This window comes from Camelina sativa, chromosome 17 (assembly GCF_030686135.1).
Source record: "Camelina sativa cultivar CO46 ecotype springtype chromosome 17, ASM3068613v1".
Lineage (NCBI taxonomy): Eukaryota > Viridiplantae > Streptophyta > Magnoliopsida > Brassicales > Brassicaceae > Camelina > Camelina sativa.
In genome coordinates, this window is record NC_141896.1 from 38,186,935 (window position 1) to 38,205,314 (window position 18,380).

At 35.9% G+C, this 18,380-nt stretch overlaps 5 protein-coding genes across 6 annotated transcripts; 4 read left to right on the forward strand and 1 right to left on the reverse strand.

Annotated features, from left to right (window-relative positions):
* Window positions 1–987: 987 nt before the first annotated feature.
* Window positions 988–3,799, forward strand: LOC104758596 (uncharacterized). Its single transcript, XM_010481490.3, has 7 exons — window positions 988–1,661; window positions 1,826–1,961; window positions 2,058–2,139; window positions 2,528–2,703; window positions 2,814–2,951; window positions 3,050–3,189; window positions 3,409–3,799. Exons 1-7 carry the CDS (start codon window positions 1,544–1,546, stop codon window positions 3,648–3,650), a joined length of 1,032 nt encoding a protein of 343 aa, XP_010479792.1. The 5' UTR covers window positions 988–1,543; the 3' UTR covers window positions 3,651–3,799.
* Window positions 3,800–3,950: 151 nt separating this feature from the next.
* LOC104758598 (putative histone H2A variant 3) lies at window positions 3,951–5,201 on the forward strand. The gene is made up of 2 exons (XM_010481493.2): window positions 3,951–4,207; window positions 4,668–5,201. Exons 1-2 carry the CDS (start codon window positions 4,100–4,102, stop codon window positions 4,962–4,964), a joined length of 405 nt encoding a protein of 134 aa, XP_010479795.1. The 5' UTR covers window positions 3,951–4,099; the 3' UTR covers window positions 4,965–5,201.
* A 33-nt stretch (window positions 5,202–5,234) lies between these two features.
* On the reverse strand, window positions 5,235–8,303 carry LOC104758597 (uncharacterized). 2 transcript variants are annotated; one of them, XM_087496031.1, is made up of 8 exons: window positions 7,743–8,222; window positions 7,595–7,633; window positions 7,350–7,499; window positions 6,570–7,256; window positions 6,344–6,472; window positions 6,065–6,268; window positions 5,782–5,982; window positions 5,235–5,686 (listed from the first exon to the last, which is right to left on the reverse strand). In XM_087496031.1, exons 2-8 carry the CDS (start codon window positions 7,595–7,597, stop codon window positions 5,570–5,572), a joined length of 1,491 nt encoding a protein of 496 aa, XP_087352157.1. In that variant the 5' UTR covers window positions 7,598–7,633; window positions 7,743–8,222; the 3' UTR covers window positions 5,235–5,569. The 2 variants fall into 2 exon arrangements, with proteins under 2 accessions (XP_087352157.1, XP_010479793.1); XM_010481491.3 differs by having other exon boundaries at window positions 7,350–7,633; window positions 7,743–8,303.
* A 1,671-nt stretch (window positions 8,304–9,974) lies between these two features.
* On the forward strand, window positions 9,975–11,593 carry LOC104758599 (caffeoylshikimate esterase). Its single transcript, XM_010481494.2, has 3 exons — window positions 9,975–10,561; window positions 10,656–11,001; window positions 11,082–11,593. The coding sequence occupies exons 1-3, from the start codon at window positions 10,168–10,170 to the stop codon at window positions 11,392–11,394; spliced, it is 1,053 nt and encodes a 350-aa protein (XP_010479796.2). The 5' UTR covers window positions 9,975–10,167; the 3' UTR covers window positions 11,395–11,593.
* A 4,416-nt stretch (window positions 11,594–16,009) lies between these two features.
* On the forward strand, window positions 16,010–17,996 carry LOC104758602 (caffeoylshikimate esterase). The gene is made up of 3 exons (XM_010481495.3): window positions 16,010–16,556; window positions 17,068–17,413; window positions 17,574–17,996. The coding sequence occupies exons 1-3, from the start codon at window positions 16,226–16,228 to the stop codon at window positions 17,884–17,886; spliced, it is 990 nt and encodes a 329-aa protein (XP_010479797.1). The 5' UTR covers window positions 16,010–16,225; the 3' UTR covers window positions 17,887–17,996.
* Window positions 17,997–18,380: the final 384 nt, after the last annotated feature.

Sequence of the window (18,380 nt, forward strand, 5' to 3'; positions counted from 1 at the left end):
AGCCGGTTGTATCTTAGTTTTATATTGAACACAAGATTACAACGGATGACTCTACACATAACAACGTATTAAATTTCAGATTGTCGAAAGTTTGAACATTTTCCACTTCCGTTACTTAGATTTAAATTTGTATAAGCTACCACACACTTGTGTTTAAACAAAGAGCGGAGAAAATGAAGTTAGAAGAGAGAAAGATATGCACACTCATACATGATTTTATCAAGTTTATTGTTACTATATGACACCACATATGTCTTGTCAAGGACCTTCTGCTTGGAATCCACTAGATCAGTTAGAGAATACAAGAGAAATCGATCTTAAAATGCCCCCATGGTGTCTATCACTCTACTCTACATGTACCAAACTGTATATAAACTATTCACGTTGGTCTAGTAGGCTAGTACCCTCTTCTTCAACATAAAAGACTCCTCCTTTAAGCTTTCAATCGTTTGTCAAACAAGCCCTTCACTTGCAGTATTATATAGCCACATGCCTAATGCCTTGATGTTTCAACTTTCAACTAATTGTAATTTCTTTAGCATGTTCTTTGTTTGTCTTAATGTTTAATGCTAGTAATCTTGTCCATATATAAATCACTAATTGTAATCTTTAATGCTAGTAATCTTGTCCTAATGCCTTGATGTTTCAACTTTCAATTAATTGTAGTAATTTCTTTAGCATGTTCTTTGTTTGTCTTAATCTTTAATGCTAGTAATCTTGTCCATATGTAAATCACCAAAAAAAAAGTTTCTACAATAAATAAATAAAAAAGCACAAAATAATTATACTTTGTTTCTTATTAACAAAATAAATAAAGAATATTTTTTAATAAGTAGTATAATTATTCCCGCGTAATTTTAAAGTTTATAATTTCATCCAACGACATCATATTTTACATTTACGAAAATATTACCTAACTTTTATTCTCCAGTTAGCAGCCCCTTACCATATATATATACATAATACCAGATTGACTCTAATATTTTTGTAACTTTAAACTCCAATGATTCTAACAATAAACAAAAAAAAAATGCAATTTTTCTATGAAGAGAACAAATGTAAATGTTGTAAAAGAAAAAAAAAAAAGAGGACATATATGTAAAGCAGAGAAATACATGGGCGGTTATGCAAAACATAAAAAAATACAGGAAAGTACCCTAAATTAAAAGAAAAATCTATATATACTATTATTTTGGTCTTCTCCTTCCCGATGTAGAAATCCCTAAAACTGGGCTACTGTTTTTTTTCTGCATTACTTTGTACAAAATCAAAAAAAAAAAGCACCCAATCCTTACGCTTTCTTCTGCAAATTTCCTCCTTTTTTTTCTCTTTTTTGTTCTGTAGAATCTTCAGAATTAACATTACTACACTGTAGCTTCAGAAATTTTCTATTAAGTGTAGATCGATCTGATTGTTGTTTTCTCCCAATATATTTGTAGAAATTACCCAAAAAACAAAATTTAGGTTTTCAGCTACTCGGAATTGAAAAAAAACCTTTACTTTGATTTCAAAAGGGTTCGCTCAATTTAGGGTTTAGGATTAAATGGATAAGAAGAAGGTGACGATTCCACAAGTTTGTCATGGCCATTCAAGACCTGTGGTGGATTTGTTCTACAGTCCTATTACGCCTGATGGTTTCTTCCTCATCAGTGCCAGCAAAGGTAATACTCCTTTTTTAATTGAAAAATTGGATTTTTTTTTTTAATTTTGGGTCAGTTTAGTTTACGAGAATTGTTGAAAAAAAACTCATTCCAATTGAGTAACTTACTAGGATGGTTTATGGGGTTTTGAGTATGTGATAATATTTGTGTGTTTGATGGTTTAGATTCACATCCAATGTTGAGGAATGGGGAAACTGGAGACTGGATTGGTACGTTTGAAGGGCATAAAGGTGCGGTTTGGAGTTCTTGTCTGGATAACAATGCATTACGTGCTGCATCTGCTTCAGCCGATTTTTCAGCGTATGTGTTTCGTTTCTTAATTTGTTTTCCTATATACAGCATACATATATATGTTGGCCAATCATCTAATTTTTTTGTTATATTGTTTTGTTTCAGCAAACTTTGGGATGCCTTAACAGGGGATGTGCTGCATTCTTTTGAGCACAAGCATATTGTTCGAGCATGCGCTTTTTCAGAGGTTCGTTTGACTTATTTACTCTCTCTCTCTCTCTCTCTGTAGCTATTCTCAGTTTCTTAACTGAGGTTTTGTAAAATGTTAACGGTATAAAGAATTGGAGTTAGGTGAATGTATGTACTGACTATAATCCTTCTTGCTATTATGCGACTTCAAGTCATCTTAATAACATCTCTGTGGTTTCGATTATTGGTTCTAGGCAGGCTTGTTATGTAACAGCTCTTAGTCTAGCATTTACTGCAGTGAATATAAGTCGAAGTCGTTGAGGATTTGGTTAATTATGTGATAGTGGAATTGATTCCAGATTAAACATTTGTTGTTTGTGGATGGCACCTCATCGTTCCGCTTTTATGCATTAGTCACTAATCGATCGACATTTTTCTTTCACTAGGATACAAAATCGTTGCTCACAGGAGGATTTGAGAAAATTCTTCGTGTTTTTGACATGAATCGGTTGGATGCACCTCCTACAGAAGTTGACAAATCTCCTGGTTCTATCAGAACTCTCACATGGCTTCACAGTGATCAAACAATACTAAGTTCATGCACTGACATTGGTGGTGTAAGGTATGAACCAAACAAGACATGGCCACAAACACATTGCTGCATAAAACAAGGCATAATTTGATAGATCTTTTGTTTCCTTTCTCTTATCTTCTCATTGTAATCTTATATAGGTTATGGGATGTGAGGAGTGGGAAAATTGTCCAGACATTAGAAACTAAGTCTCCTGTCACCAGTGCTGAAGTGAGCCAAGATGGACGGTATATAACTACTGCTGATGGATCAACAGTTAAATTCTGGGACGCAAATCAGTAAGTTATCATTCCAGGAAGACAAGAATCAGATATTTGCTTATTACCCTTTTCATTTTGCTCATACTCTTATCTTTGTCTTCTTTTATTTTCACAAGTTTTGGACTGGTGAAGAGCTATGACATGCCCTGCAATATTGAATCTGCGTCGCTGGAGCCAAAGTCTGGTGAAAAGTTTGTTGCTGGTGGAGAGGATATGTGGGTCCGAGTGTTCGATTTCTACACTGGCGAGGAGATTGGTGAGTGACTCTCAAAACATTAATGCCATCATATTCAAAAAGTTAGCGTTTAAGAAGTAGGCCATAATCTTGTCGTAGCTTCTTTGTTAATCGTCATCCAAGTTTAAGTTCCAGATAGCTTCAGTTTGATTAGAGTTTCTGATCCTGTTAGCTTGATAGATCTTTGAGGTCTTGGTTTTGGCATTTTTCTGATTTTGTCATCTTTTTTCTGAAACATAGGATGCAACAAGGGACATCATGGTCCAGTACATTGCGTGAGGTTTACTCCCACTGGTGTGTCCTATGCTTCGGGATCTGAAGACGGAACCATCAGAATCTGGCAAACAACACCTGCGAACCCGGAAGAGAACGAAACAAGCTCGAGGAGAGTGAAGCATAGCGTGGATGAAGTTTCAAAGAAGATTGAAGGCTTTCACATCAACAAAGAAGGGAAAACCGCAGAGAAACCATCTGATACTTAAGAGCGTATAAAAAACAAGCCTTTATAATATGTCTTCTTTAGCTCTTTGTCTCTTGATTTGCTGTGTTTTTGTTTATCAGACTTGAAAAAAATATACAGAGAAAAAAAACAAAATCTTATCTCTATCGAATCGAATCTAGTTTTTTTGCAGGGGTTATTTTTAAAAATAAAGCAAAATATGGGGACGAATCTGTGATTTGCGATACATCTTGACTTTACATTGGGCTTGGGCTTTTTGTTTTCGCGGTGGTGGAGTGTAATTAGGTTTGGGGGAGAAGGGTAGAATGGTCAACATAAACCGACTTCTTTTTCTCTCTCTCTCTTGGGAAATATCAATCGACTTTGTTTCGCGAGCTCTCTCTCTCTCTCTTTCATCTTCTTCTTCATCCTGGTGCGATCTAAATCTCCTTATCTGCGAAGCGTTTTTACTGTGAGACTTTTGGCGGGAAAATGTCGGGGAAAGGTGCTAAGGGTTTGATTATGGGGAAACCCAGCGGCAGCGACAAGGATAAGGATAAGAAGAAACCTATCACTCGTTCTTCTCGAGCTGGTCTACAGGTATTCCATCACTCTCTCTTCTCCGTAATTAGTGTGTGTTTCCTTTGAATTCGAACTGGTAACGATGAGTAGATCGCGTTTTGAAAGTGTTGGATCGATTAATCTATTAATCTCTGAGCTAGATATACCTTAGTTATGAAATAGTGACATTGAGATGCGAGATTTGGTATTCTATTGTCTAATCTGTTGGAGATTTGCTTCGTTGAGCTTTTGTGGTTGATATCGACCCCGATCTTTTGATTCTCCCTGATTTGGTCATTTTGAGCTCGTAGCTGCAACAAATAGCTTAATTTGGTTCATCAATGTGTGGTTTCCTTGTACCAGTATTGTTGTTGAAGCTCTTGAGGTTTCTCATTCGTAAATTCATTATACTGTTTGATGTTTGTGGCTCTCATAGACATTACAGTTAGTATTTTAGTTTAATCTCATTTTGTGGCTAATTTTGGTTTACTTTGTGTAGTTCCCGGTGGGAAGGGTGCATCGTCTGTTGAAGACTAGGTCAACAGCTCATGGAAGGGTTGGAGCAACTGCAGCTGTTTACACAGCAGCAATACTGGAGTATCTGACTGCAGAGGTTTTGGAGTTGGCTGGTAACGCGAGCAAGGATCTCAAGGTGAAACGTATCTCGCCAAGGCACTTGCAGCTTGCGATTCGTGGAGATGAAGAGCTTGATACCCTCATCAAAGGAACTATTGCTGGTGGTGGAGTTATCCCTCACATCCACAAGTCTCTCATCAACAAATCCGCCAAGGAATAGAGATGATGTTTTTTTAGTTACCGCATTTGTCATGCTTTCCCCCTTTCTGTTTCTTAAGTAATTCCGAGAGTCGTGTTTGATAAAGACGCTAGAGAGCTCTTTTTAGGATGGTTTGCTTTATTGTTCAATCGGCGTACCTTTTGTGTTAGAGACTTCTTGAGTCGATTTATCTATCTTTAAACATGTATTCGAATGATTCTCTAAAAAACCATTTCTGACTGGTTTGTTTGTATCAAAGTAACAGTTCATCACCAGAGAAGGCATGACAGATTAATTGGTAAGGATTTGTATTTTCTCTGAACAGGAATCATATATACATTATTCATGAGAGAAAGACAGGTTGTGTTTGAGAAAGTTGGGCTGATAATAATATACACTTGGCCTAGTTGAATGCCATAGCTCCAACTTTTGTGCAGATAAAAGGATCCGAAGTAAGGTTCTTTGTAGCAATTCTGGTTGGAGTTTTGATCCTTTAAGAATGAACCACGAAAAAGTCATATTCTTCTGTAGAGAGATATTGATGATATCTTGCAGACGTTGTTTCATCAAACTCTTTTCTTTGGGATGGTTTTTTGTGGCTTGGTATGGTTTTATTTTATGTTGTTTTAGGAGTTTGGTAGTTTGGGTATCAGTCTGCAAATGAAGGAACCGAGAGCGGAAACAAGTGTTGTAGGACACTCCTCATGTGGCAGATGGCCGCAACTAGAGATCTCTACTAGTCTCTGTGCGCACATACAAACACAAATAGATAAGACTTTAGATTCAGGATAGCAAAACCAAGTTATGAAATTCTTTGTTGAGAGAATATTAAACTTACAGAATTGGTGAGCTTCGAAGCCAAAGCTTTTGAGGATTTTAGAGGAACAAGAGCATCTTCAGCCCCAGCAACAACTAGAATTGGAAGATCTCCCATGGATTTCAACAGAGCTGATGCATTTTGAGGTGAAAGTATCATCTCATATGATAACTTGCTTATCTCATTGAGTGCTTCATCCCAAGCTTCTAAACATAGAGGAGCCTGAAATGTTTAACCCCACAAGAAAGGCATTAGGTAAAGGTAGCTTTACGGATGGCTATAAAGTGTGAGACTTAGTTATTACCTTGTAGAGCATTGTGACATCAGTGGTTAGCTTGGTGGTGTTACACCATGCACGTCGGTTCACCAATTGGGTTATCTCGGTTCGCAATAAAGGACGGACCAAGTGCTTCTTCCTTAGTGAAGTATGAAGAAGTATCCTTGCAAAAGCAGGAACTACTTCTCTTGATAAGCTAACGTTTATCAAAACCACCCCTTTGATTATGATCTGTAAGCAAACAAGGGTATAGTCAGGGGCAATAACGTACCAAAGTCATAAGCTTCTAAATGATCTGTTTCTTACATTGCATTTTAAGGTAGATGCTTGTATCTTTTCTGCGGCCTTGAGAGCAAGCAACCCACCATCGTCGTGGCCAACGAGTACCACCGAAGAAAATCCCATCTCGGAGCAAAAAGAAAGTAGTAGATCAACCTGTGAATCAAATATGTCAAAAGAGATGGGAGATGAAGAAGCTTTCACAACGTATACAGAACATATTCAACTGTTATACATATTTAAAGAAACCAACCTGGCTTTCGAGGTTATAAGGGTTTGCTAGGTTTCTCTTCTCCCAATCTTTCCGGATAAGCCTAGAGGTCAATCCCCAACCAGGCCGGTCATATGCAACAACTCTGCAGCCAAGCTGATGAGACAAATTTCCCATTACATGTCTCCATGAGAAGACTCCACCTCCAAATCCATGGACTAGAACTATACCAACATCTTCATTTCCCTCCAAACCTATAGAATCCATTTGATTTATATCATCCTTATTAAACACGCTAATGGGTGTGGTTTGGTAACTGGCTAACAGAGGATCATATAACGATGATCTATCAGGCTGAATAGTGTAGCTTCGATGCAAATGACTGCTCTGAGTATGGGAGGTTAAGTTTGACATCTGCTTGTCTAGTACTCTCAGCCTACTCGCATTCATGTCCACTGCAGAACCATTTACGGTAACGGAGGGAGTATGAGGAGGAATATACTGTGAAGTACACTGCTTGTAATGGACAGTTAAGCCTTGGATCTTGATGAATAAACTGTCTGCATTTGCAAGCAGTCTTGGTTGCAGCTCCTCTTTGTCCAAAGATGTTCCCCTGAAAGAGTTTTGTCTGAATTCACCGGCATAGTTTAAGAGTTTGCAGTTTGATCGAGTGAAAGATTGACGATGAGCCTTCTTGTAACCTGAGAAACCAGATTTACATGAGAGAACCTGCAAATACACCATAGAGAAAAGAGTTGAGCTCCAACCACAAAAAACTCAAACTAACAAGTGAAAAAAACAAGAGAGTAGTAGTATTTTTACAGCTTCTTGGTCAATTTTGTGGTACATTAGCTTCCTTCTCGCTCCACAGCTCGTTCGATAAGCTACCACGACATGAGCTAGACCAAAAACAGCAGAGGATAGTAGCAAAAGTGGCATTCCCCATGAGATCTTGAGGTTGTAGACCTTAGCCTCAAGATGAGAATTTACAGTGAAAACACAAGTTTTAACCAAAACAAGAAGTATCCCTCCAAAGGAAGATAACATCACAGTTTCAAGATAAATACCATAAGCTAATCTTGTGTCTTCACAAACCCAATACAGACCTGTTTCATCATCAATATGGAAGCTTAATATTAAATCAAGAAACCACATATATATATATATATATATATATATATATATCAAAACATTTGTGTTTGGAGTAATACGTACAGATAATGACGAGAGATCTAAGGAAGGAGATGAGTGGTACATCAATGAGAGAGCTCTTGAAACTATATAGACGAAGTTGTTCTGCAGTGGAGTGGCAAGTGAGGCACGTGATGCTAGAGACGATGAGACAAGGAACAACCACATCAGCCACCGTGATCAGAACCGGCAAAGACGAAGCTAACAGAGACGCCATCATTGCTGCCACAAAGAACACTGTCCGTACACATCTCCGTGCTTTCTCCGCCACAATCCACGACTTCCACGCCGCCATTTATATGATCCCGGCCGACCTTTTCTCAAACCAAATCCGGCGGTGGCTAAATCAATGCAACTTGACCACCATTCTCTCTCTCTTTTCAAATTCAAACAAAACGTTATAGCTTTTTAGGAAAATATGTATAGATAGATTTTTAACTTGTAACGGTTTGATGTATTATTAACAAAAAAAATTGGAACATAAAATATAGTAATGAGTTGTATAAGATAAAGTAATTAAATGAGTGGGGAAATATTAAATGATTAATGGACCAAAAGACAGCAAAGACAAAGAAATGATAAAGTGTGTTGGAGGAAGAGTGACACATAGAAGCATGTGAACGTTAGGTTTACTCGCATATTCTTCCAGCCATTTTCTTCTGTCTTTGTTTCCCCCTTAGGTCAATTTAATTCGCTTATACTATTTCAAAAAAAAAAAAAAACAAATAGGGATGTCGTAATTTATTAAATCTTGAATGTTATTTTTTCTATTTTTTGTTTTTTAGAAACAAGAAACATCAAAAAAAAAATTTATTGTAATTTTTTAAGTGTAAGACACGAAAAAGCTTTTTTTTTTTTTAAGCTAGAAACTATGGATGTGTCCTGTGTACAGATAATTGAGATGCAATAAGTATGAAACAATGATCTGGCAGAGCAAATTCAAGATATTGTTTATGACTAGATAATTACAAGAATCTTTATATATCAAAAAGTAAACGAAAATTCTTATTATAACAAAAAATATATATATACTATTACTAATAGAATAATAAGTCAATAATTATAATAATGGTGTTCCCATGCATGTTACTGCGGCAACAATGGGAATAAAATGGTACACACCGATTCATGTACGTTTTCAAATGTCGCATGTCAATACAATACAATACAATACGAGGATACTACATAATAATGTATAATATTTGAGTCATCCCTTCTTATAAATTACATTATACATATCCTTACGCGTATCAAATTAATTTATCTTTCTATCAATCATCATGATTTTGTGTTCCTCCTCTTTGATTGTTCTGCAGCTTCCGCTGCATTTTACTAAAAACACTTTTAAATTCTCAATTATTGCAAATATAATTGTAAGTTAGTACAATATGCATTTTGGATTTTTTTTGGTCATAAGATTATGAATATATTCGTTTTTGACTAAGAAGAGACTTGTTATATGAATGGGCCGATATCAACAATGAGGCCGTCTAGTTTTTTAAGCAATGCCCATTCATCACTTCTTTCAATAAGACTGGATACGGAAGATAGCTAAATTATACCGGACCGACGGGGTAGGTAAGAAAACGAACGAACCGAACCGGGGTTGGTGAAAAAGTGACTTAATCTGTCATGAACCGAATAGGATGATTCCACCAACTCTTGCACCAACTCTGAACGACCCCACCACCAACCCCAAAAAATCGCGGTTGGTGAAGAATGAAAGCGAGAAAAACGATTACGTCCTTATCAATTCTATATCTTGGTTATCTAAATCACATCCTATTTTTAGTTCATAATGACAAGATGATAACACCTACGCAACGATGAACAATTTTCTTTTGTAATAACAAATATAGTCATTCAATTATTATTATGTTAAAAAAAAATCAACAACACTGCGAAATAAATAACAAAAAAAAAAGTTTGTCTAAAAAATAAATAAATAATTCTTTATGATAACGAATTCAAATTCATGCATGAAATTTTGTTGTTGAATTCTTAGATATACTGAAAAAGGATTCCTATAAAATAGATTGAAAGTTTGAATATGACTATTTATATAGAAGTAAATATAGAGAGTGAAGATTTTCTTCCATATAAAATATATATAGATCCTTTAACAAAAAAAAAAATATAGATATATTATATTCGCCAATTGTATATTTGTTTATTGCAATTGTGTTTCTTTAATATTTAGTTAATGTAGATTAAAGTATAATGTTAAATATAAGTGGTTTTGGTTGTCTTAACTCTGAACGGCTAATGTTTAGAACATTGTTCTATACACTACTTACATAAACTTGATCACTGATATTATACTATTAAAGCATTATTTAAAATACACTTTATCCCCAAAAGAAGAAAAAAAAGATCTAAATAAATAAATTATATTTTTCTTTTAGTTAATTTTGTTCAATAGGCTGTATATATACAAAGTACAAAACTCATGAGTAGCTCATCTCCACAAACCAAACTCAAAATAAAAACAAAACAAAAACCAAAAAAAAAAACGATAAAAACGATGAATTCAGCTCCGGCAACTCCTCCGCCACCGCCACCGAACTTTTGGGGAGACATGCCGGAGGAAGAGTACTACACATCACAAGGGGTACGTAACACCAAATCATACTTCGAAACACCCAACGGCAAGCTCTTCACTCAGAGCTTTTTACCGTTGGATGGTAAGATCAAAGGGACTGTGTATATGTCCCACGGCTACGGATCCGATACGGGCTGGATGTTCCAGAAGATATGCATGCGTTTTTGTAGTTGGGGTTACGCTGCTTTCGCCGCAGATATTCTCGGTCATGGCCGTTCTGATGGCATCCGCTGCTACATGGGTTCGCTCTAGCTATATACAACTCTGTTTTGAAATCATTTTGATCAATCTGTTTTGGTAGATTTAAGTATTGTGTTTGTTTTGTGGTTCTTTAGGTGATATGGATAAAGTTGCAGGAGCATCGTTGGCTTTCTTTAAGCATGTTCGTTGTAGTGATCCGTATAAGGATCTTCCGGCTTTCTTCTTTGGTGAGTCTATGGGAGGTCTTGTGACAATTCTCATGTATTTTCAGTCGGAGCCTGGTACTTGGACCGGTTTGATCTTCTCGGCTCCTCTCTTTGTTATCCCTGAGGATATGAAACCAAGCAAGCCTCACCTTTTCGCTTACGGTCTCCTCTTTGGGTTAGCTGATACGTGGGCCGCAATGCCCGATAAGAAAATGGTTGGGATGTCTGTCAAGGACCCCGAAAAGCTTAAGATCATCGCAGCTAACCCGCGAAGGTACTATAAAACTACTTCTTGGAAGCAACCGTTTACGATTATCATTAGCTTTACAATAATATAATGTTTTGCTTTTGCAGATACACAGGGCCGCCTAGAGTGGGAACAATGAGAGAGTTACTGAGGAAGACCGAGTACGTTCAGGATAATTTCGGGCGTGTAACTATTCCGGTGTTTACGGCGCACGGAACCTCGGATGGAGTAACATGTCCTACATCGTCGAAGCTACTATACGAAAAGGCATCGAGCGCTGATAAAACATTGAAGATCTATGAAGGGATGTACCATTCGCTGATTCAAGGAGAGACGGACGAGAACGCTGAGATTGTGCTGAAAGATATGAGAGAATGGATTGATGAAAGGGTTAAGAGGTATGGATTAAAAACCGCTTGAACAAACCGTTTCATTATTGTGTTACAAGAACATGAAAGATAAATATGTATATTGATGTTATGATCCCATATCGTCGATCCGACTGGTTTTGTTGTCTTGTGTTGTAATCCAAGTTCAAGAAGCATGACTTTTGTGATGTGATAATTTATCTATATCATGGATTATAGAAATCTTATCTATATCATTCATTCTTTTCCTATATCCTGGATTTAACCTACATATGAGGTACACTTCTTTTGTTAAATTATTGGTTGTGGTTAATGTATAAGAAAATAATAATGTTGGAAAAATGTATAATAAAATAATGTTAAAAGAATTTCATCATCACTTACACGTGTGCCACCCAATAATGTCAAAAAAGAAAACGTAAATGGAAGATTAAATAAAAAATAAAATAAAAAAGCCTAAATGAAAATGTGAATATCTACTTCTAATAAAAAGAATCTCAATGCATTCACATCAACAAATACAGGCCCAACTAAACTACTACCTTATGAGTTCTCAAATCTCATATAACCTAAATCGTTACTATCTAAGTCGAATGGATTCGTCACGAAATAAATAAGGTCGAAGGCTCTTCATCTCATAAGTTTGATATGTCGACAATATGAAGTGAGTTTCAATGTCATTGCTAATTACAATTCAAAACCAAATCCAAGAGAGTGGTTTTGTTTTTTTTTTGATATGAATATCCAAGAGTGTTTTTGTTGCATAGTTGTAAAAATCCAAGAGTGTTTTTGTTACACTAAGTAGCTGTAAAAATTCTCTTTCATTCATCAGCTGATCAAGATTATAAACATTTCAGAGCTGAGGTAACATGTGAATCAGAAATTTGGTGGGACTTGTGGGTTACTGTGATGATGGAGATAACTTGGCTTCGATTTACGAATACATGGCAATCAATTATCTTACTTATAATAAAATATAAAATGTAATATCTATAGTTAATCTTTTTTTCAGGTACTATAGAGCAAAATTACTAAGTGAGAAGACTGATGTGTATAGCTTTGGGGTAGTTTTATTAGAAATCATCACAAACCAGCCTGTGATTGGTTTAAACCGGGTGAAAGCGCATATTACAGAATGGGTTGGATTCATGCTCATGGAAGGGGACATAATTAAGGAATATTAGTGATTCGAAACTGATGGGAGAATTCGATACAAACGGCGTGTGGAAGATTGTGGAGTTGGCTTTGGCTTGTGTAAACCCTACCTCAAACCGTCGACCAATAATGACACATGTTGTGATGGACCTAAAAGAGTGTTTGGACTCTGAAATTGCCAGCAGGAAACAAGGGAATCAAGAGATGTATTCAAAAGATTCTATTGAATTAAGCTTCTTTCCTACTTCTAGAGTATCACTTGGACCGAGGTAAATTGAGAGTAATCCAATGAACCCAATGATGTCTTATTGAATTTGAAGTCTTATGAACTCAATGATTAATGTTTAAAGAATCCATTGAAGTGTTTAGTTATCTGGAACTGAAAACAAATTCTTTATGAATCAAGGAAGCGGTTTCTTAGGTAACAAGAAATTAAATCGATATGACAGTACTCCACAAGGCACAAAAGAATTGTTTTCAGATAATATAGGAAGCGGTTGCTTTGTTTTTGTTCAATCTTATATTTTTCTTGCTCAATCTTGTGCTTTTGTTTTTGTTTAATCTTGTGATTATATTTTTTTAAATTAAATATTTTATTTGGATAATTGAACCTGATCCTAAATCTAAATCTTGTGCCTTTTATTTGCTTTGTTTTTGTTTAATTTATTTATGTGTTTTTAAAATTTAAAGTGGTCAGCCAGATTTTTCTTGGAATGATGATACGGACAGGAAACCATTTTTTTTTTTTTTTTTTTACTTTCATAGAGATAATATTAGATTTAGGATCAGGTTGAATTATCCAAATAAAAGATTTATTTAGAAAAAATATAATCACAATTATTTTATAATTATATACATTTTTCTATAATAGAATGGATATTGTCAACGCCGCCCATAATAAGGCTATAGTACATCAAATTATATATTTCCTGGAAGATGTATAATTTGGTTAAAACAAATCTACAAACCTACAATTTAGGTAACAGAAATTTAATCAGGCTAAAACAAGCAAATTATATTTACCTTTCTTTTCAAGTCATATATTTCCTGAAATTAAAAGAAAGATGTATAATTTATCTAGTAACATACAAAAGAAAGATGTATAATTTGGCTAAAACAAATCTACAGATTTTCTCTATTGTAAATCGAATCAATTATTGTTAAAAAAAACAATAAAAATATAGTTGTAATTTTAATTACATTATCAATTCTAGTCCTAATCGGTGATGAAAGCCTAACTAAATAAGGAGTGGGAAATAAAACAGCCATGGCCACTTTCTTATCGTTTCTATAAATCCCCGTCATCCTTCAGTAGCTGCCACGTACAACACAAACTTAGATTCATCATGTTTGATTCAATGTTCTCTCGTCGATGGCGAGCAGCTTCCACATGCGAACAGTTGTTGCAACAGCTTCAATGTCGTCTTAAGCTACTCATAAGCAAGAAGCAGGCATTATCAAGAGATCTACGTTCAGACATCGTTATCTTCATCCGATTCAATGACTTCAAACATGCTCTCCGTCGAACCGAACAACTCGTCCTCGTCAAAAACTCGGTTATCGTATACGAATTGTTGCTTCGGTTCACTAAATTCATCATCCATCACATCCCCTACATGAAAAAACACAGGTTACATATAATATAATTCTATAATATACGTATTTTAATTGATTTCTCTCTTGGTTCTACTTTTCTTGAAATACAAAAACACTAATATATTATTCGATAATAAACGTGTAGAAAATTGTCTAATGACAAGATTAACGAAGCAGTTTCGAGTCTTGTCTTTGCCTCCGCGAGTTGTGGACAAGAACTACGTGAACTGGTTAGCATTAAAGAGCTGTTTTCTCAACGTTACGGTCAAAGCTATGTAACAACTGCTCTTCAGCTCCGCCCTGGGAATCTTGTTAACCTCCAGGTTTCAACCTTCTCAAACTTTTTTACATTCTTTTTTTCTTTTTATTATTTTTCTTTTTTTTTTGTCCGCATTAATGATAACAATTCACAAACCTTAAAATACAGATGAAAGAAATATTTTCGATACCTTCGGTATCGGAAGGTGCAAAGACTCTATTGGATGAAATAGTTCACAGTTTAAAAGCATTGAAGCATCAATATACACCTGAGATTGATAAACAGGTAATATAATTTAACTTGTTATTGGTGTAATAATCAAAAATCACTAGATATTGTTTTTTCTTGGAATCTCAATTTTGTTGGACTTGTGTGTGCATGTGTATTTTAGGTGAATAAAAAGGAAGAGAAGAAAGCAATGGATTCGGACTTGAATTGTTGTTCGGATAAGCAATCACCACACGAAGAGAAATTATTGGAGGATGATTATATAGAAGAGGCTCAAGTGGGAAAAGCTCAGAGAATACTCAGAGAGAGTAATGAAGAAGACAGAAGAGCACCATCATCATCACGATTGGATGAAATAGCTATGGAGTTTAGTCACCGTTTAGAAGCATTCAGGTTTGAATATACACCTGACAAACAGGTAATGTTATATTTCTTCTTTATTGATCACTAGATTTTTTTTTTTTTTTTTTTCATAATTTTTTTTTTTGACTTGTGTGTGTGTTTAGGTGGATAAAGAAGAAGAGGAAGAGAAGAGATTAATGGCTTTGAATGCTTGCTTGGATAAGCAATCACCTGACGGAGTTTATAAATTCAGCCTCACGGATTTTGAAGAAGAGATAAGAAAGGAAGAGATAAAAAAGGAAGAGAGATCAATGGAGGATGATTATATAGAAGAGGCTCAAGTGGGAAAAGATCAAAGAGTATACAGATTCAAAGAAAGAAGTGAAGAAAGAAGAAGATCATCATCATCATCATCGTCTTTACTATCAATGAAAGAGCTTTGTGACATGGAGAGTATAACGTATTACAAGACGCAAAAAAGGACTCATCAAAAAAGAAGAAGGTCATCAAAGAAGGAAGGACAAGAGGATAGACAAAAGGCAGTAACTAATCAAGACGTTCATCATCCTGATTACGACCAGATGAAAAATCAGATTAAGGCCGTAAAGGCAAAAGAAGAGGAAGAACTACTAGTTCAACCAGGGCTTCCTGATGAAGAACAGATGGTAAATCAGATTAAGGCCGTGAAGGCAAAAGATGAAGAACAACCAAGATTAGCTACTCAACACGTTCATCCTAAGCTTCCTGATTATGACCAACTTTTAAAATATTTTACAGTCCTTAAAAAGCAACATTGCATGCGTTGTTACTCGAAATTGTCATGAGTTTTTGACTTGTTTTTGTAAAGATGTTCACATACTTATATAATACTTCTTTCTTTTTGTATTCAATTGTTTTTTTTTTTTTTTTTTTGAGATTCTTAACTTGAGTTCGTTTTTTTACTTGATTTTCTCAATACATACACCACGAACTATACTTTCCAACACTCATAAACACTTTACCGCAATATAATTATAGATTGTGATCCAAGACAATAACTCCATCTATATATTTGTAAATATGTTTTATTAAAAATCAATTTACAGCCACCATTACTGATTCTGATTGGGTTGATTAAAATACCAAAAATTTCCCAAGGATTCCTAGTAATTAATAAATGTTAAATTCAAAATAAATCAAAACGATGTCATCTGAAGCAGGGAGCTTGCCATATTTGTTTCAAGTAAATTGTATTTTTTTATTGAGTGTCCAAGAAGGGACTGGAAAATTGTATTATTTGCAGTAGCTGTCTTCAGTCAAAACAATGCCGTCAGAAGCGACTTCAGCTCCGGCGTCTCCTCCGCCACCACCACCGAACTTTTGGGGAGACATGCCGGAGGAAGAATACTACACTTCACAAGGATTGCGTAACACCAAATCATACTTCGAAACGCCCAACGGCAAGCTCTTCACTCAGAGCTTTTTACCGTTAGACGGTGAGATCAAAGGGACTGTGTACATGTCTCACGGCTACGGATCTGATTCTAGCTGGATGTTTCAGAAGATCTGTATCAGTTTCTCTACTTGGGGTTACGCTGTTTTCGCCGCCGATCTTCTTGGTCACGGCCGTTCCGATGGGATCCGCTGCTACATGGGTTCGCTCTCTATATATTTACTCTGTTTTGGAATCTTTGGGAACTCAAATTGTGATATACAAGTTAGAGACTTTAGGAGGAAGCATTGATGAAATTGCATGTAGAAGTTGGGATTTAGGAGCAAGACTTGAATTTGTTAACGTTTAGGCAAAAACAGAGAGTTAGGGATTTGCATCTACTCTGTTTTGAAATCTTTTTTTCTTATTTCTTTGGGAACTCAAAGTGCAATAGACAAGTTAGAGACTTAAGGAGGAAGCACTGATGTGTTACTTGAAATCTGAAATTGAGATTGCATGTAAAAGTTAGAGAATTAGGAAGAAGAGTTGAATGTGTTAATGTTTAGGCAAAAACAGAGAGATTACTTGAAATTTTGAAGAAAAATTAGGGTTTTTTTTTTTGTAATTGATAAGTTAAATTTACTATCTTTAGGGTTACTCAAGACATTTTTATGAATCTTGGTGATTAAAGATTGGATTTTTTTTTTTTTGGTTTTGGGTTTGTGGTTCTTTAGGTGATATGGAGAAAGTTGCAGCAACATCATTAGCTTTCTTCAAGCATGTGCGTTTTAGTGATCCGTATAAGAATCTTCCTGCTTTTCTCTTTGGTGAGTCTATGGGAGGTCTTGTGACGCTTCTAATGTATTTTCAATCCGAACCTGATACTTGGACTGGATTGATCTTTACGGCTCCTCTCTTTGTTATCCCTGAGGATATGAAACCAAGCAAGCCTCACCTTTTTGCTTACGGTCTTCTCTTTGGTTTGGCTGATACGTGGGCGGCAATGCCGGATAATAAGATTGTGGGGAAGGCTATTAAGGATCCGGTAAAGCTTAAGATCATCGCATCTAACCCGCAAAGGTACTGTTTCTTGGTAGCAAGCAGTGACTTTATTAGTAGTTTTGTGATATAATCAAGGTGTCATCAAGTACTCAAAACTTTGAGACTTTTACATTTTATCAATGTTTTGACAAAGTTTTGATCAATAAGAAGTTTGAAAAGTATGGATTTTGCTTTGCAGATACACAGGGAAGCCTAGAGTGGGAACAATGAGAGAGTTGCTGAGGAAGACCGAGTACGTTCAGGAGAACTTCGGGCGAGTTACTATTCCGGTATTTACGGCGCACGGGACAGCGGATGGAGTATCATGTCCTACATCGTCGAAGCTACTATATGAGAGGGCATCGAGCACTGATAAAACGTTGAAGATCTATGAAGGGATGTACCATTCGCTGATTCAAGGAGAGCCTGACGAGAACGTTGAGATTGTGTTGAAGGATATGAGAGAGTGGATCGACGAAAGGGTCAAGAGGTATGGATCTAAAACCGCTTGAAAAAGGTACATTTGTGTGTACAAGAACATGAAGAGAAGTGTATATTGATGTTATGATCCATATCTAAAGAAGATACAGAAGCCAAGAAATTCGTCTATTGATCCAACAAATGAGCAAGTACATATATATAGCGAGAGAGCCAAACTGAACTCTGAAATCTAGGAAAATCTATCTAGTATAACAACAAAGATACGTATAAGGAAGATACGAATAAGATACGAATATACTTTACCAACCAGAATCTACACTTAACTCCAATACCCCCCCTCAAGCTGGAGCATACAAGTTATGGATGCCTAGCTTGTGACGAAACCGCCAAAAACCCTCACGACCGATTGGTTTTGTAAAAATGTCAGCCAATTGATAAGTCGTTTGAACATGTTGTAACACAATATTCCTTGTGACCACCTCATCACGTACAAAATGACAATCATTCTCTATGTGCTTCGTCCGCTCATGAAACACCGGATTTGTCGCAATGTGAATTGCAGATT

Excerpts from the sequence above, each read along its gene's own strand:
- LOC104758598 (XM_010481493.2), top strand. The coding sequence starts at position 4,100 with ATGTCGGGGAAAGGTGCTAAGGGTTTGATTATGGGGAAACCCAGCGGC. Across the intron at positions 4,208-4,667 it reads CTTCTCGAGCTGGTCTACAG|TTCCCGGTGGGAAGGGTGCA; the intron begins GTATTCCATCAC and ends TACTTTGTGTAG.
- LOC104758596 (XM_010481490.3), top strand. The coding sequence starts at position 1,544 with ATGGATAAGAAGAAGGTGACGATTCCACAAGTTTGTCATGGCCATTCA. Across the intron at positions 1,662-1,825 it reads CCTCATCAGTGCCAGCAAAG|ATTCACATCCAATGTTGAGG; the intron begins GTAATACTCCTT and ends TTGATGGTTTAG. Across the intron at positions 2,952-3,049 it reads AAATTCTGGGACGCAAATCA|TTTTGGACTGGTGAAGAGCT; the intron begins GTAAGTTATCAT and ends TATTTTCACAAG.
- LOC104758602 (XM_010481495.3), top strand. The coding sequence starts at position 16,226 with ATGCCGTCAGAAGCGACTTCAGCTCCGGCGTCTCCTCCGCCACCACCA. Across the intron at positions 16,557-17,067 it reads TGGGATCCGCTGCTACATGG|GTGATATGGAGAAAGTTGCA; the intron begins GTTCGCTCTCTA and ends GTGGTTCTTTAG. Across the intron at positions 17,414-17,573 it reads ATCGCATCTAACCCGCAAAG|ATACACAGGGAAGCCTAGAG; the intron begins GTACTGTTTCTT and ends TTTGCTTTGCAG.
- LOC104758599 (XM_010481494.2), top strand. The coding sequence starts at position 10,168 with ATGAGTAGCTCATCTCCACAAACCAAACTCAAAATAAAAACAAAACAA. Across the intron at positions 10,562-10,655 it reads TGGCATCCGCTGCTACATGG|GTGATATGGATAAAGTTGCA; the intron begins GTTCGCTCTAGC and ends GTGGTTCTTTAG. Across the intron at positions 11,002-11,081 it reads ATCGCAGCTAACCCGCGAAG|ATACACAGGGCCGCCTAGAG; the intron begins GTACTATAAAAC and ends TTGCTTTTGCAG.
- LOC104758597 (XM_010481491.3), bottom strand. The coding sequence starts at position 8,013 with ATGGCGGCGTGGAAGTCGTGGATTGTGGCGGAGAAAGCACGGAGATGT. Across the intron at positions 6,473-6,569 it reads CTTATAACCTCGAAAGCCAG|GTTGATCTACTACTTTCTTT; the intron begins GTTGGTTTCTTT and ends TTTGATTCACAG. Across the intron at positions 5,687-5,781 it reads CTTCGAAGCTCACCAATTCT|AGACTAGTAGAGATCTCTAG; the intron begins GTAAGTTTAATA and ends ATGTGCGCACAG.